Raw genomic sequence first — 16,571 nt, 5'->3', positions numbered from 1 at the left:
CCTTTAATCTCCCAATCTTAATTGTAATATTATACCCCCCCCTCTCCTTCTATGTACCCCCTCTCAATCCCTGCCCCCACCCCATCTTCATCTCCCCTCTTTTCTCTTCATTTCCCCCCCCCCTCCAATTATCTCCCTCACCTCTCTATCCCCCTTCTATACCCCCAGTTTCCCCTCTGTACCCCCCCCCCCCCCATTAATTTCCATGCAGGGCTCTCATACTGTTGCTCTGTACATGTCTCTGTCCCCCCCACCCCCCCTCAATTCTCTCCCTCACCTCTCTATCCCCCCTTCTATACCCCCAGTTTCCCCTCTGTACCCCCCCCCCCATTCTCTTTCATGCAGGGCTCTCATACTGTTGCTCTGTACATGTCTCTGTCCCCCCCCCCTCAATTCTCTCCCTCACCTCTCTATCCCCCTTCTATACCCCCAGTTTCCCCTCTGTACCCCCCCCCCCCATTCTCTTTCATGCAGGGCTCTCATACTGTTGCTCTGTACATGTCTCTGCCCCCCCCCTCAATTCTCTCCCTCACCTCTCTATCCCCCTTCTATACCCCCAGTTTCCCCTCTGTACCCCCCCCCCCATTCTCTTTCATGCAGGGCTCTCATACTGTTGCTCTGTACATGTCTCTGCCCCCCCCCCCTCAATTCTCTCCCTCACCTCTCTATCCCCCTTCTATACCCCCAGTTTCCCCTCTGTACCCCCCCCCCATTCTCTTTCATGCAGGGCTCTCATACTGTTGCTCTGTACATGTCTCTGTACCCCCCACCCCCTCAATTCTCTCCCTCACCTCTCTATCCCCTCTTCTATACCCCCAGTTTCCCCTCTGTACCCCCCCCCCCCATTCTCTTTCATGCAGGGCTCTCATACTGTTGCTCTGTACATGTCTCTGTCCCTCTTCATTTATCCCCCCCCCCCTCAATTCTCTCCCTTACCTTTCTATCCCTCCTTCTATACCCCCAGTTTCCCCTCTGTCCCCCCCCCCCCATTCTCTTTCATGCAGGGCTCTCATACTGTTGCTCTGTACATGTCTCTGTCCCCTGTGGATATCCATGTCTCCTAATAGAGATGCAGCCGGCCCTTCCAGCCCCGTATGAACTCACAGCTCCTAAAAATACCGCACAGAGCAGAGAGGGAGAAGTGGAAAAACACAGCAGAGCTGGCAGCACGCGGGGTGTGCGCACCACAAAACGCCCCCTCTGACACTTCCCTGTGCCCTGTACCCACCCCCACCCCTGGATGGGGTCATCCCAGATTTCTAAACCTAGGGCCCCCTGAGGAACTACAAGTCACAGGATGCCCTAATAACAGCAGTAGTTCATCAGCAACTAAAGGGTTAAAAGGCTCATTTATTAAAGGGGGACTCATGCCACAAAATGTTATTTTGGATGGATTGGAGAAGGGTTAGAACCTCTGTCAGGTCTCATCACTCTTTCTGCATTTAGCAGATGTTCCCTTATAACTGGGCGGGGAAATCTCCCTGACAGGGTCCTACATGGCAATTAAACCTGACAGAGGATCTAACCTCCCCCACTCTGTCCACAACTAGTAAAATATGTTCTGCCCGGAGTTCCACTTTAAACGTGTCTTGGTGATTTTGCTGGTGAGAAGGGGAAGAAATGGCGCAGAGTTTAGGAAAAATGGGGCGAAAATGGAATTTCTACAATATTGACCCCCCATTGTGCTGCACTCAGTCCGTCTATGACCCTTTAACTAACCCTTGTGTGTCCCCCTTCCAGGGACTGGTACCTAAACGGGAATTACTTGGTGATCATGGTGTCGGTCAGCGTCATCCTGCCTCTGGCGTTGATGAAGCAGTTGGGTGAGTAATGCAGAGATTTGTCTTCTACGTTTAATATGATGGATGCAAAAAAAGAAAATCCCAATGGACACGGAGCGCTGCTGACGTGATCCAGAGGATTCAGTGCAGATACAAAGTGACAGCCACCGAGCTACATGAGACCATGTACATAGAGAATGGCAGGAGGAGCGTTATCTACTATAGAAAGATAAGACCAGATTTATTAATGTGTGTACCACCACCAGCCAGATCAGTGGTGAGGATACAGACCTAGGGGCAGTGCTGTATCTTGGCCTAGGCCAACAAGGCCCAGGCCTAGGGCAGCACTCTGCATGAAAAAAAAACAGCCTCCTCCCGGCACGAAAAGGGTCCCCACCGGCTTGCGCTACACGTTTTGTATAGTGCCAGTCTTATGTGGTGAATTGGGCCCGAGGGCAGGGTCCAGGAGGCAAATCAGTCTGGTACCCCCATAAAGCGGTCACACTGCTACCTACCAGTATAATAATACCGGTCGTGGGAGGACATTCAGACAGACCGCAGGCCGCCGACCACACTTATACAACTGGCCTGACGGCCGCCAATGCTGATAAGTGTGGCACTGCAGTCAAATGCTCCGCCTACTCTCTTCTACCTCCTGGCACTGATGGGCACTCATATGCTGCACTGATGGGCACTAATATGCTGCACTGATGGGCACTAATATGCTGCTTTGATGACCACTGATGAGGCAGCAATGGTGGGCACTGGGTACTGATAAACTGCACTGATGGCAACTAATGAGGCTGCACTGATATGCTGCACTGATGAGGCTGAACTTATGGGAACTGATGAGGCTGCACTGATAGACTGTGGTTGTGGTCTGTGGTTTACAGGGTGGGTCATAAATAGGAAGGGGTGTGGCCTTTACAGGAAGGGGTGGATCATATTTAAATTAAGGGGTGCACAATTTTAGTCAGGCCTAGGGCAGCACAAAACCGAAATACGCCACTGCCTAGGGGCCCCAGTGCAATTCCTTCACTTGGACTCTAGTTGGACCCCATTGCTGTTCCCTTAATTACATTTATTTGCTCATCTGAGTTATTTCTGTTTTTTTCACTGCACCGCTGTAAATAGTCCTTCATGGAGAATGCTGAGCACCCTCAAAGTGGTCTGTACAACCTCCAGGTGGTATGTTCACCCTCCAGCTGGTCTATACACCCTCCAGGTGGTTTGTGCACTCTCCAGGTGGTATGTGCACCCTCCAGGTGGTATGTGCACTCTCCAGGTGGTATGTGCACCCTCCAGGTGGTATGTGCACCTTCTAGGTGGTCCGTGCACTCTCCAGGTGGTATGTGCACCTTTAAGGTGGTCTGTACATCCTTCAGGTGGTCTGTGCACCCTCCAGGTTATCTGTGCATCCTCCAGTTGGTCTGTGTGCACCCTCCATGTGGTCTGTGCATCCTCCAGGTGGTATGTGCACCCTCCAGGTGGTCTGGGAACCCCCCCCCCCCCCCAGGTGGTATGTGCACCTTCCAGGTGGTGTGTGCATCCTTCAGGCGGTATGTGCACCCTCAAAGTTATTTTTGCACCCTCCAGGTGGTCTTTGCATCCTCCCGGTGGTCTGTGCATCCTCCAGGTGTTATGTGTACCCTCCATGTGGTCTGTGCATCCTCCAGGTGGTATGTGCACCCTCCAGGTGGTCTGGGAACCCCCCCCCCCCAGGTGGTATGTGCACCTTCCAGGTGGTGTGTGCATCCTTCAGGCGGTATGTGCACCCTCAAAGTTGTTTTTGCACCCTCCAGGTGGTCTTTGCATCCTCCAGGTGTTCTGTGCTCCCTCTAGGGGGTCTGTGCACTTTCCAGGTGGTCTGGGCTCCCCTTTCAGCACATATAACACACTTGCCTGCCATCGGATGAAGTCTGGTGCCCTCACTGGGTCATGTGACCTGGGAGCTGCAACCTCTGTGCCTCTTCCACCAAATCAGGTTCAATCCTGAGTTGGAAAATGAATGCTTTAAACTGATTGGTTGCCGTTCAATACAGGCAGATAATATTTGAGAGATATCAATAATTAATGTCTATATTAAAGTTTAAAAAACAAAAAGTTAATTATTTCCCAATAATGTGGATCCAGAAGAAGTAATACAAATTTCCAGTGAAGATGCCGCCATCTGTTCTTAGAACTGAAGACAGTGAGAGTCTTCATGAATTCAGAACAAAAAAGACACGTGGTTTTGTAGCGGTGATTTGCGGCAGCCACAGAATTGCATTTTGTTGCTAGGAATGAATTGCAGCCATTTATGGTCTGTGTCACTGTAAGTGCAGCCAATCATGGTCTGTGTCACATCGACTGTAGCCAATCATGGTCTGTGTCACATCGACTGTAGCCAATCATGGTCTGTGTCACATCGACTGTAGCCAATCATGGTCTGTGTCACTGTAAGTGCAGCCAATCATGGTGTGTGTCACATCGACTGTAGCCAATCATGGTCTGTGTCACATCGACTGTAGCCAATCATGGTCTGTGTCACTGTAAGTGCAGCCAATCATGGTCTGTGTCACATCGACTTTAGCCAATCATAGCGTGTGTCACATCGACTGTAGCCAATCATGGTCTGTGTCACATCGACTGTAGCCAATCATGGTCTGTGTCACATCGACTGTAGCCAATCATGGTCTGTGTCACATCGACTGTAGCCAATCATGGTCTGTGTCACATCGATGGTAGCCAGTTATGGTGTGTGTCACATCGACTGTAGCCAATCATGGTCTGTGTCACATCGATGGTAGCCAGTTATGGTGTGTGTCACATCGACTGTAGCCAATCATGGTTTGTGTCACATCGACTGTAGCCAATTATGGTGTGTGTCACAGCGACTGTAGCCAATCATGGTGTGTGTCACAGCGACTGTAGCCAATCATGGTCCATGTCACAGCAACCACAGCCAATTATGGTGTGTGTCACAGCGACTGTAGTCAATCGTGGTGTGTGTCACATCGACGGTAGCCAATCATGGTCTATGTCATGGCAACTGCAGCCAATCATGGTCTATGTCACAGCAACTACAGCCAATTATGATTCGTATCATGGTGATTGCAGCCTGTTATGGTCCCTGTCATGCCTATTGCAGGCAATCATGGTCTGTGTCATGGTGATCGCAGCTAATCATGGTCTGTGTGTCAAGGATTGCAGCCAATCATGGTCTGTGTCACTGTGATTGCAGCCAATCATGGTCTGTGTCACGGTGATTGCAGCCAATCATGGTCTGTGTCACTGTGATTGCAGCCAATTATGGTCTTTGTCATGGTATTTGCAGCCAATCATGATCTTTGTCATGGCAGTTGCAGCCAATCATGGCCTATATCATGGTGATTGCAGCCAATCATGGTCTGTGTCATAGTGATTGCAGGCAAATATTATCTGTGTCACAGCAATTGCAGCAAATCATTGCCTATATAATGGTTATTACAGCCAATCATGGTCTGTGTCTCGGTGATTGCAGCCAGTCATGGGTCTGTGTAATGGTTATTGCAGCCAATCATGGTCTGTGTCACGGTGGTTGCAGCCAATCATGATCTGTGTCAGATCAACTGTAGCCAGTTATGATGTGAGTCACAGCGACTGTAGCCAATCATGGGCTGTGTGACGGCAATTGCAGCAAATCATTACCTATAACATGGTGATTGCAGCCAATCATGGTCTGTGTCACAGCATTGCTGCGATTAGTGGCTCAGTCACAGAGCAGCATTTTAAATGGCATTTAAAGCTACAGAATCAGCAGAGAAAGAGTGACTCTGACCGTTGCCTGGCACAGACACAGCACATTGCCCAGCACAGACACAGCACGTTGCCTAGCACAGACACAGCACGTTGCCCAGCACAGACACAACACGTTGCCCAGCACAGACACAGCATGTTGCCCAGCACAGACACAGCATGTTGCCCACCACAGACACAGCATATTGCCCACCGCAGACACGGCACGTTGCCCACCACAGACACAGCATGTTGGCCAGCACAGACACAGCATGTTGCCCAGCACAGACACAGCATGTTGCCCAGCACAGACACAGCATGTTGCCCACCACAGACACAGCACGTTGCCCAGCACAGACACAGCACGTTGCCCACCACAGACACAGCATGTTGCTCAGCACAGTCAGACACAGCATGTTGCCCAGCACAGACACAGCACGTTGCCCAGCACAGACACAGCACGTTGCCTAGCACAGACACAACACGTTGCCTAGCACAGACACAACACGTTGCCTAGCACAGACACAGCACGTTGCCTAGCACAGACACAGCACGTTGCCCAGCACAGACACAGCACGTTGCCTAGCACAGACACAGCACGTTGCCCACCACAGACACAGCATGTTGCCCACCACAGACACAGCATGTTGCCCACCACAGACACAGCACGTTGCCCACCACAGACACAGCATGTTGCCCACCACAGACACAGCACGTTGCCCACCACAGACACAGCATGTTGCTCAGCACAGTCAGACACAGCAGGTTGCCCAGCACAGACACAACACGTTGCCCAGCACAGACACAGCACGTTGCCCAGCACGGACACAGCACGTTGCCAGCACAGACACAACACGTTGCCCAGCACAGACACAACACGTTGCCCAGCACAGACACAGCACGTTGCCCAGCACAGACACAGCACGTTGCCCAGCACAGACACAGCACGTTGCCCAGCACAGACACAGCACGTTGCCCAGCACAGACACAACACGTTGCCCACCACAGACACAGCATGTTGCCCAGCACAGACACAGCACGTTGCCCAGCACAGACACAGCACGTTGCCCAGCACAGACACAGCACGTTGCCCAGCACAGACACGGCACCTTGCCCAACACAGACACGGCATGTTGCCCAACACAGACACAGCACAGCACGTTGCCCAGCACAGACAGGGAGGTTGCCCAGCACAGACACAGCACGTTGCCCAGCACAGACACAGCACGTTGCCCAGCACAGACACAGCACGTTGCCCAGCACAGACACAGCACGTTGCCCAGCACAGACACAGCACGTTGCCCAGCACAGGCACAGCACGTTGCCCAGCACAGACACAGCACGTTGCTCAGCACAGACAGTCAGACACAGCACGTTGCCCAGCACAGACACAGCACGTTGCCCAGCACAGACACAGCACGTTGCCCAGCACAGACACAGCACGTTGCCCAGCACAGACACAGCACGTTGCCCAGCACAGGCACAGCACGTTGCCCAGCACAGACACAGCACGTTGCCCAGCACAGACACAGCACGTTGCCCAGCACAGACACAGCACATTGCCCAGAACAGAGGCTCTGAGGAAGAGCCTAAGCCTCGAAACGCGTGAGCCTTTCCAGATTTAGGTGAGTATTTTTATACCTTTTTATTTGAATAAACCTTTTAGAGGATAATGCACTAGGCCATGGCGTCCTTGTGTTTGTTTTTTGTTGCCCAGGACAGCCTGAGGACACAGCCATTTATCCAACTGTCACAAGGCTGTTTCATACTGATCAGTGCAGGATATGAACTGTTACTATGCTAATATAATTCCTGACCAACTTCTAAAAGTTTGTATTTCCTCCTTACAGGGTATTTGGGTTACACCAGCGGATTTTCACTAAGCTGTATGGTGTTCTTTCTGGGCTCAGTAAGTGATCACTTTATAGTACATTATACTGTATCACCGCAATATATACATCTATAACGTTACACTCTGTTTTAGGATACATATGCTGCAATACTATTCAGACACATTAGGGGGAGGATTTACTAAAAGCGGAGCACTCAGAATCTGGTGCAGCTCTTCGTGGGAGCCAATCAGCTTCTAACTTCAGCTTCTTCAATTAGGCTTTAACAATAAGGCCTGGTTCACACTGCCGCGACCGGAAAGTCACGTGACTTGCCCGGCGACCTCCTGGGTCCTGCTATATAGAATAGAATAGAAGTTGTATAGAAGGTGCCTTGAAGTAGTATAGGAACTTTTTCTAAGGTCGGTGCAACTTCAGTATTGCTAATTACCCAATCACCGACCGCTCGCCAGTGGTGTATTTAGGTTTTGGGCTGCCCTAGGCCGAACTAAACTCGTACACCCCCTAATTTACCTATGACCCACCCCTTCCTGTCAAGGCCACACCCCTTCCTGTTTCAGACCCGCCCTGTCATCTGTAAACCACACCCCTTCCTCTTTAGGCTCCACCTCTTCCTCTCTGTACATTAAAAGTGGGTACAAAGTGCCCACTTGTATATTTTGTTGTTTTGTATGGGTACATTGGTTTGTGGGAGCGCTCCTGGGGGCCCCCACTAGGCAGCAGGGATGCCAATCCACGGGACCAGAGGCCGCAATTGCCGCCGGGCACCCGCGATTGCTCCCCGTGAAGAGAGAAGGACGGTTTGCTGTTGTAAACACAGCCGACCGTTGTTCTCTCTGGAATGAACACAGAGCGCCTGTGATCCTTCTATATAGGAACACAGGTCTCTATGGTCATTTCACAAGTCCTTCCCCCATACAGTTAGAAAACACCCCCTAGGTTCACACTTAACCCTTTGATCGCCCCTTGGTTAACCCTTTCCCTGCCAGTGTCATTAGTACAGTAACAGTGCATATTTTTAACACTGATTACTGTAGTAATGTCACTGGTCCCCCCAAAAGTGTAAAAAATGTAAGTCCGCCACAATGTTGCAGTTCCGCTTAAAATAGCAGATCGCCACCATTACATTTAAAAAAAAAAAATGACATAAATCTTTCCCCTAGTTTGTAGACGCGATAACTTTTGCGCAAACCAATCAAAATACGCGTATTGGAATTTTTTTTACCCAAAAATATGTAGCAGAATACAAAGTTGCCTAAACGAATAATTTGATTTTTTTTTTTTTTTTTTTAATAATTTGATTTTTAATTTTTTTTGGGAATGTTATTTAGCAGAAAGTGAAAAAAAATTTTTTTTTCAGAATTATCGCTCTTTTTTTCTTTATAGCGCAAAAAAATAAAAAATAAATCGCACAGGTGATCAAATACCACCAAAAGAAAGCTCTATTTGTGGTTAAAAAAAGGTCATCAATTTTCGCAAAAAAATGGCCTGGTCATTAAGGGGGGAAATCTTTCCAGTCCAGAAGTGGTTAAGACGGCTCTCATTGACTAACATGAGATTTCACATGTCACGCGACTTGGGGGTCTCACAAGTCGGATCCTTAGTCGCAGCAGTGTCAACTGAGCCTGACCCCGCCTTTACACTGAACACGGGTTTGAAATCTACTTTTTAAAATTTACTTCATGTTGCTCTTGCACCCCAGGCGAACAAGACATAACATTTTGGGTGCAAAAAGTGCACAGTTTAAAGACAAGCAAAGCTCAAAAGGCTTTCTTTGCAGCATGTAGGCAGCCCCATGGGAATGAGTAGGCTGCCTTGGGTGCGAAGTGCGAGAAATGGAGATATGCGCAACGTCCTTCTTTGGAGAGAGTGTGCAGCCTTAGAAAATGCAAGACAGGTATTTTAGAAATCCGAATCAGCAGCAAGTGGCTGGGAATTCAGGTTTTTCCGCTTCCCCCCTTCCCATCCTGGTGCCCTAAGACGATTGCTTAAGGTATTCTTATGCTGGCGCCGGCCCTGCTTTTACCGCCCATGCAGCCCGCTGCAGCAGTCCTGAGATTTGAAAACCACGCTGTTCCTCTTCTTAACTTAGGGACACTGGGACAGATCAGAGTGGTTCTTACTGATCAGTGCAGTCATGTACTAAAACTGACCAATCAGAACTGCTCTGATCCGTCCCGGCATCCCTAGGGAAAGTGGATGAACAGTGCGGTTTTTAACTGGTTCACGCCCGGCCTATGGCAAGATGATGCCAGTGGGAACCTCTCGTCCTTCCAGGTGGACATCATATGACGTCCTCCCGTTCACGCTGCATGTGTGCTGAATGGGAGGACGTCATATGATATCCACCTGGAAGGACATCATATGACGTCCTTGCAGCACGGCAATTGGGGATGATGCGTGTAACGGAACTTCGACCCCCACAATGTGTTTGTGTGCTTCCGTCAGTATACCGCTTCCTTCGGTCTTGAACATAGATATCAGATATTCTAGCCGCCCCCATACAAAACTAGCCGAGAATAGCTTGTATAAGGTCTGGAACATTGATTAAACAGACTCACATACAATATATACCACACACACAGGTCAGGTGAGCCTGATTACATTATCATATGCAGATTAAATTGTATACAGGAACATAATTAACCTGAGCTAATTAGCTACCCATCTGGACAGAAACAATAGGTGAATGGGAAGCCACATCTAGACAATGTTATAATTGTTATAATGTTAATTAACTCAGCACTGCAACAAGGCTAAAACAAAATAAATTACACATTATCCTAAGTATAAACACAGAACACCTTATTAAACAGACAATAGCAGGAGACCCCAGTAGCAGACTATCTGTCTCCTACCTTGAAGTACATGGAATCCACATCTAAGCAATGCTTTCATTATTTAGAAGTCACAGACTTCATGGTAATAGGCTATAGGTCTAACAGTGTAAAGTGGGATTAAATCTTCATATATTTTTGATAAATATTAGTGTCCCATTTGAAGTAATCCAAACCATATTCTCAGTGTCCATTAAGTACCTGTCCATGATTTCCTTGGTCACCCTGTGCCCCTAATAGACACAGTGGGACTTACACATAAGAGGAACCTGGGGGAGCCTCAACCTCTCTAAGGTAAGCTGGGTTCCATGGGCCCCCCCAACCAAGGTGACTCCTATTACAAGGCGTGTCCCTCGGACACAGCCCATCCCCAATCAGGGTAAAAAGACAGTGAAATTGGCACTTTACCTCGTGACCAGCTGTGTCCAATCACAGCCACCACAAATATAGACAAAGTGCGGTAACTCGCTATTACTGGGTTCTCCTCCTCACACACCGATCCTGTGTGAGGAGGAGATTACGAGAACGGTGAGTAAACGGTTAACCCTTTATAATGCTGTGCCCTGATTGCCCTAGTGATAAAGAGTACCTGTCTGTAGCCCATCAGAGTATGATCAATTTTTAATGATTAGCTTGTAGACTTTATAACTTTCATACAGACTAAATGATATACACTAATTTGGGTGATTTTTTACCAAAGATATGTAGCAGTATAAATTCTGTCAAATATAAAAAGATCCGGCGCCTTGGGGTTTTTTCTTTAGGAAAGAGAGCTTTTGGTGGTATTTTGATATAAACTTCCAGAAGTGCTGCAGATCAACTATAGCTATGCTATATGAACATATGGGAAAGAAAAATCAGCGCAATTTCTGTACGTTTTTCAATACTCAATGTTATGCGATATAAATCCTGGACTCCAACTAAGTGTGAGGTAATTTGCATGAAATCAATCAATAAATAAATAAAATAAAACTAGAAAATATCCATTCATTGACCAAGTATAAATTCTGCCCCAAATTTTTAAACAAAAATTACTTATTTGCTAAATTTTTTTTAAACAGTATTTGCTAAATTTTATAACAGAACTTAAAAAAACTGGTTTATTTTTTCAAAATTTGCTTTGCCTATATCGCAAAAAACAAAACAAAAAAAACAGTGATTAAATACAACCAAAAGAAAGCTCTATTTGTGTAAAAAAAAAAAATTATAATTATAAAAATTTTGCTTGGATACAGTGTTGCATGACTGAGTAATTGTCATTCAAAGTGTGAGAGCACAGAAAGCTGAAAATTGGTCTGGGCAGGAAGGGGGTAAAAGTGCCCAGTATTGAAGTGGTTAAACCCCAGGACTGCTGCACTGGGCTGCATGGATGGTGAAACTTCATCACCCACAGGGATAAGTATGGAGTGGGGGTGGGGGGGTGTAGAGCAGCCTTTCTCAACCTTTTCAACACAGAGGAACCCTTGAAATAAAATTTCTGGTCTTGGGGAACCCCTGCTAAAAATTACAAATCTACAACTCCTGATACAATAAAGTGACAGTCAGTGGGAAGAATGATCCTTACTCTTGTCATCATTGGGAAGAATTACCCCCCTTACAGATAGCTAAAAGGAACAATGGTGTCATTGGGAACTTATCTGAGAGGCAGAAATTGCCCCTGCTGAATTAAGCCCTAGCAACCTCCGGAAAGAACCCCTAGCAACCTCAGGAGGAACCCCTAGCAAACCTCAGGAGGAACCCCTAGCAAACCTCAGGAGGAACCCCTAGCAACCTCAGGAGGAACCCCTAGCAAACCTCAGGAGGAACCCCTAGCAAACCTCAGGAGGAACCCCTAGCAAACCTCAGGAGGAACCCTAAGCAAACCTCAGGAGGAACCCCTAGCAATCCTCAGGAGGAACCCCTAGCAAACCCCAGGAGAAGCCCCTAGCAACCTCTGGAGGAACCCCAAGCAACCTCTGGAGGAACCCCTAGCAACCTCTGGAGGAACCCCAAGCAACCTCTGGAGGAACCCCTAGCAACCTCTAGAGGAACCCCTAGTAAACCTCAGGAGGAACCCCTAGCAAACCTCTAGAGAAACCCCTAGTAAACCTCAGGAGGAACCCCTAGCAAACCTCAGGAGGAACCCCTAGCAAACCTCAGGAGGAACCCCTAGCAACCTCAGGAGGAACCCCTAGTAACCTCAGGAGGAACCCTGGTTGAGAAACCTTGGTGTAGGGTGTCAGTTCACCTTTTCATTTTTTCTGAAAAGGTGAAATTACATTTTCAAACTGAAAAGAAATTGTCGAATGCTGTGTCGCCTTAATTGCGTTTCTCAGCTTTTGCAGGGCCGCGGCACGCCGGGGGTTCAGGAAAAGAAGTGACCTTCATTTTTGGTATTTCCAAATTCAATCTACCATCTCTTTTTCACTTTCAGGTGATTTATAAAAAGTTTCAGATCCCGTGCCCGCTGCCGATGGACAGCCTCAACCAGACTATGATAGAAAACATCACCCTGCCCAGCGGGTACGCCTATCAGAACGGGCACGCCACCGTGGAGTCAGACGTGGGACAATGCACCCCCAAACTGTTCGCCCTGAACTCCCAGGTATGGTCACATGACTTTCACAATGTATCCATTCCACCGTTTATTAAATGTAACAACCGGAGACATCGCTCTGCACCGCAACATTTCTACAAGGAAGATTTCAACTTTGTTTCAAAATTTTTCCTGGGATTTTAGGCTGCAAAGCTTCTCATCTTTTGAATAGTAAGACCAAAACTCTACAAGAAATGGGTTTTGCTGCCAGTAGTAACTGTAAACCTGACCTTTAAAATCTCATAAAACTTCAAGATGTTTTTAATCTTTATAAATCTGCAGCTTTCATTAAAATAATCCCTGGTGATCCTGCCATGAAGATCCTGGTTCCGGCACTTCCGGTGTCAGAGTGACAACGCTCTTTCCCTTTACAGATGTGTGTGTCACCCTGTCATATGGGCTTCCTATGGGAACTTCAAGTGGCACACACATTACTCATACATGATCCACTGTAGTCACCAAAAGGATGCCGGTCCAGGGCAATGGTGTGAGAAAAAGGATGACATTGTGAATGCCAGATTACAGTGCATGCCAACGCAGACATTATGTGATTTTTTACTTGTACCTATATATACCTATATATACCCCATCCCTCTCTCTGCAGACGGCCTACACTATTCCCATCATGGCGTTTGCCTTTGTCTGTCACCCAGAGGTCCTTCCTATATACACCGAACTGAAAGAGTGAGTATACACATATGTACATGTGGTGTCTCATTAGTACTGTCAGTGTCATTTTTGGATGAACAGGCATGCAAAAGTGCAGCAGTCTGTCCTTACTCGACCAACCAGAGTCCAGCGAGTTAGCAGTATGTATTGGGGGCAGTCATTGAGCAGTATATAGTGGCAGAGCAGTCAGTGAGCAGTATGTAGTGGCTTGGCAAATAGAGAGCAGTTTGTAATGAAGCTGTCAGTGAGCAGTATGTAGTGGGGAAGTCAGTGAGCAGTATGTAGTGGGGAAGTCAGTGAGCAGTATGTAATGGGGAAGTCAGTGAGTAGTATGTAGTGGAAGCGCTGTTAGTGAGCAGTATGTAGTGGGGCAGTCAGTGAGCAGTATGTAGTGGCAGCATTGTCAGTGAGCAGTATGTAGTGACAGGGCGGTCAGTGAGCAGTATATAGTGACAGGGCGGTCAGTGAGCAGTATGTAGTGACAGGGCGGTCAGTGAGCAGTATATAGTGACAGGGTGGTCAGTGAGCAGTATGTAGTGACAGGGCGGTCAGTGAGCAGTATATAGTGACAGGGCGGTCAGTGAGCAGTATGTAGTGACAGGGCGGTCAGTGAGCAGTATGTAGTGACAGGGCGGTCAGTGAGCAGTATGTAGTGACAGGGTGGTCAGTGAGCAGTATGTAGTGACAGGGCGGTCAGTGAGCAGTATGTAGTGACAGGGCGGTCAGTGAGCAGTATGTAGTGGCAGGCTAGTCAGTGAGCAGTATGTAGTGACTGGACAGTTAGTGAACAGTATGTAGTGGCAGCATTGTCAGTGAGCAGTATGTAGTAACAGGGCGGTCAGTGAGCAGTATGTAGTGGCTGGGTGGTCAGTGAACAGTATATAGTGGTAGAGTAGTCAGTGAGCATTATGTAATGTCAGGGCAGTATGTGAGCAGTATATAGTGGTAGAGCAGTCAGTGAGCAGTATGTAGTGACTGGACAGTTAGTGAACAGTATGTAGTGGCAGCATTGTCAGTGAGCAGTATGTAGTAACAGGGTGGTCAGTGAGCAGTATGTAGTGACAGGGTGGTCAGTGAGCACTATGCAGTGGCTGGGTGGTCAGTGAACAGTATATAGTGGTAGAGCAGTCAGTGTGCAGTATGTAGTGTCAGGGCAGTATGTGAGCAGTATATAGTGGTAGAGCAGTCAGTAAGCAGTATGTAGTGTCAGGGCAGTATGTGAGCAGTATACAGTATAATGGTAGAGCAGTCAGTGAGCAGTATGTAGTGGTAGAGCAGTCAGTGAGCGGTATGTAGTGTCAGAGCTGGTCAGTGAGCAGTATGTAGTGGTAGAGCAGTCAGTGAGCGGTATGTAGTGTCAGAGCTGGTCAGTGAGCAGTATGTAGTGTCAGAGCTGGTCAGTGAGCAGTATGTAGTGACAGGGCAGTCAGTGAGCAGTATGTAGTGTCAGGGCGGTCAGTGAGCATTATGTAGTGACAGAGCAGTCAGTGAGTCCTGGGCTTAGTATGGGAGAACTGCTTGTACCCCCTTATCGGCAGCCATGAGTTTAATTTAGTCCTATTATGGCTCCAAAGAGCACCTATACCAATCAGCCATAACATAATGACTACCAACAGGTAAAGGAAATATTTTGTTACAATGATATCTGGAAATTGGTGGGATATATTAGGCAGCAAGTAAACATGTTGTCCATAAAGTTGATGTGGTGGAAGCAGAAAAACATGGGCATCGCAAATTGTTGTGTATGGGGATGTGAAGACCATGGTGACCCGTGTCTACAGCCAAAAACGTCTACAATGGTCACATGAACATCAGAACTGGACTACGGAGCGATGGAAGAAGGTGGCCTGGTCTGAGGAATCACATTTTCTTTTACATCATGTGGATGGCCGAGTGCATCACTTACCACAAGTTGGCGGAAGCAGTGTGATGCCTTGGGCAATGTTCTGCAGGGAAACCTTGGGTCCTGCCATTCATGTGGATGTTACTTTGGTGTCCATGCATCAATGGGTCAGGGCTATTTTAGCAAAAGGGGGCCATACTCAATAATAGGTGGGTGGTCATAATGTTATGGCTCATCGGTGTATATTGCAGTAGTAAACATGGCATGGGTGTGGGGAGCAGTGGACGGGGTCTAGACTGTGTTTGGGGTTCTCCCAGGGCAGATGTTATAAAAAGCTAGGATGGAGTCCTGTGATGAAAAGTGTGAAGTGCTGCAGGAAAATATCAGAGGACCTCTACAGTGTTAGTATAGGCACTTTGTTATCTCGATATACAGTACCTGACAAAGTAAGTACACCCCTCACATTTCTGTAAATATTTTATTCTATCTTTTCATGTGACAACACTGAAGAAATGACACTTTGCTACAATGTAAAGTAGTGAGTGTACAGCTTGTATAACAGTGTAAATTTGCTGTCCCCTCAAAATAACTCAACACACAGCCATTAATGTCTAAACCGCTGGCAACAAAAGTGAGTACACCCCTAAGTGAAAATTTCCAAATTGGGCCCAAAGTGACAATATTTTGTGTGGCCACCATTATTTTCCAGCACTGCCTTAACCCTCTTGGGCATGGAGTTCACCAGAGCTTCAAAGGTTGCCACTGGAGTCCTCTTCCCCTCCTCCATGATGACATCACAGAGCTGGTGGATGTTAGAGACCTTGCGCTCCTCCACCTTCCGTTTGAGGATGCCCCACAGATGCTCAATAGGGTTTAGGTCTGGAGAGATGCTTGGCCAGTCCATCACCTTTACCCTCAGCTTCTTTAGCAAGGCAGTGGTCATCTTGGAGGTGTTTGGGGTCGTTATCATGTTGGAATACTGCCCTGCGGCCCAGTCTCTGAAGGGAGTGGATCATGCTCTCCTTCAGTATGTCACAGTACATGTTGGCATTCATGGTTCCCTCAATGAACTGTAGCTCCCCAGTGCCGGCAGTACTCATGCAGCCCCAGACCATGACACTCCCACCACCATGCTTGACTGTAGGAAGACACACTTGTCTTTGTACTCCTCACCTGGTTGCCGTCACACACGCCTGACACCATCTGAACCAAATAAGTTTATCTTGGTCTCATCAGACCACAGGACATGGTTCCAGTAAT

The 16,571-nt window shown here is 47.8% G+C and overlaps 1 protein-coding gene across 2 annotated transcripts in view; it reads left to right on the top strand.

Annotated features, from left to right (window-relative positions):
• SLC38A3 (solute carrier family 38 member 3) overlaps positions 1 to 16,571 on the top strand; it is a 118,204-nt gene that overhangs the window by 85,538 nt on the left and 16,095 nt on the right. For both annotated transcript variants that reach the window (XM_082265189.1, XM_082265188.1), the window contains exons 8-11: positions 1,741 to 1,823; positions 7,388 to 7,446; positions 12,638 to 12,808; positions 13,404 to 13,483. In XM_082265189.1, the coding sequence (XP_082121315.1) occupies positions 1,741 to 1,823; positions 7,388 to 7,446; positions 12,638 to 12,808; positions 13,404 to 13,483 (393 nt within the window). The remainder of the gene's footprint in view (positions 1 to 1,740; positions 1,824 to 7,387; positions 7,447 to 12,637; positions 12,809 to 13,403; positions 13,484 to 16,571) is intronic.

The sequence above is a fragment of the Pelophylax lessonae genome, assembly GCF_965119305.1.
Source record: "Pelophylax lessonae genome assembly, chromosome: 8".
NCBI lineage: Eukaryota > Metazoa > Chordata > Amphibia > Anura > Ranidae > Pelophylax > Pelophylax lessonae.
This window is presented reverse-complemented; position numbering and strand designations above follow the sequence as displayed.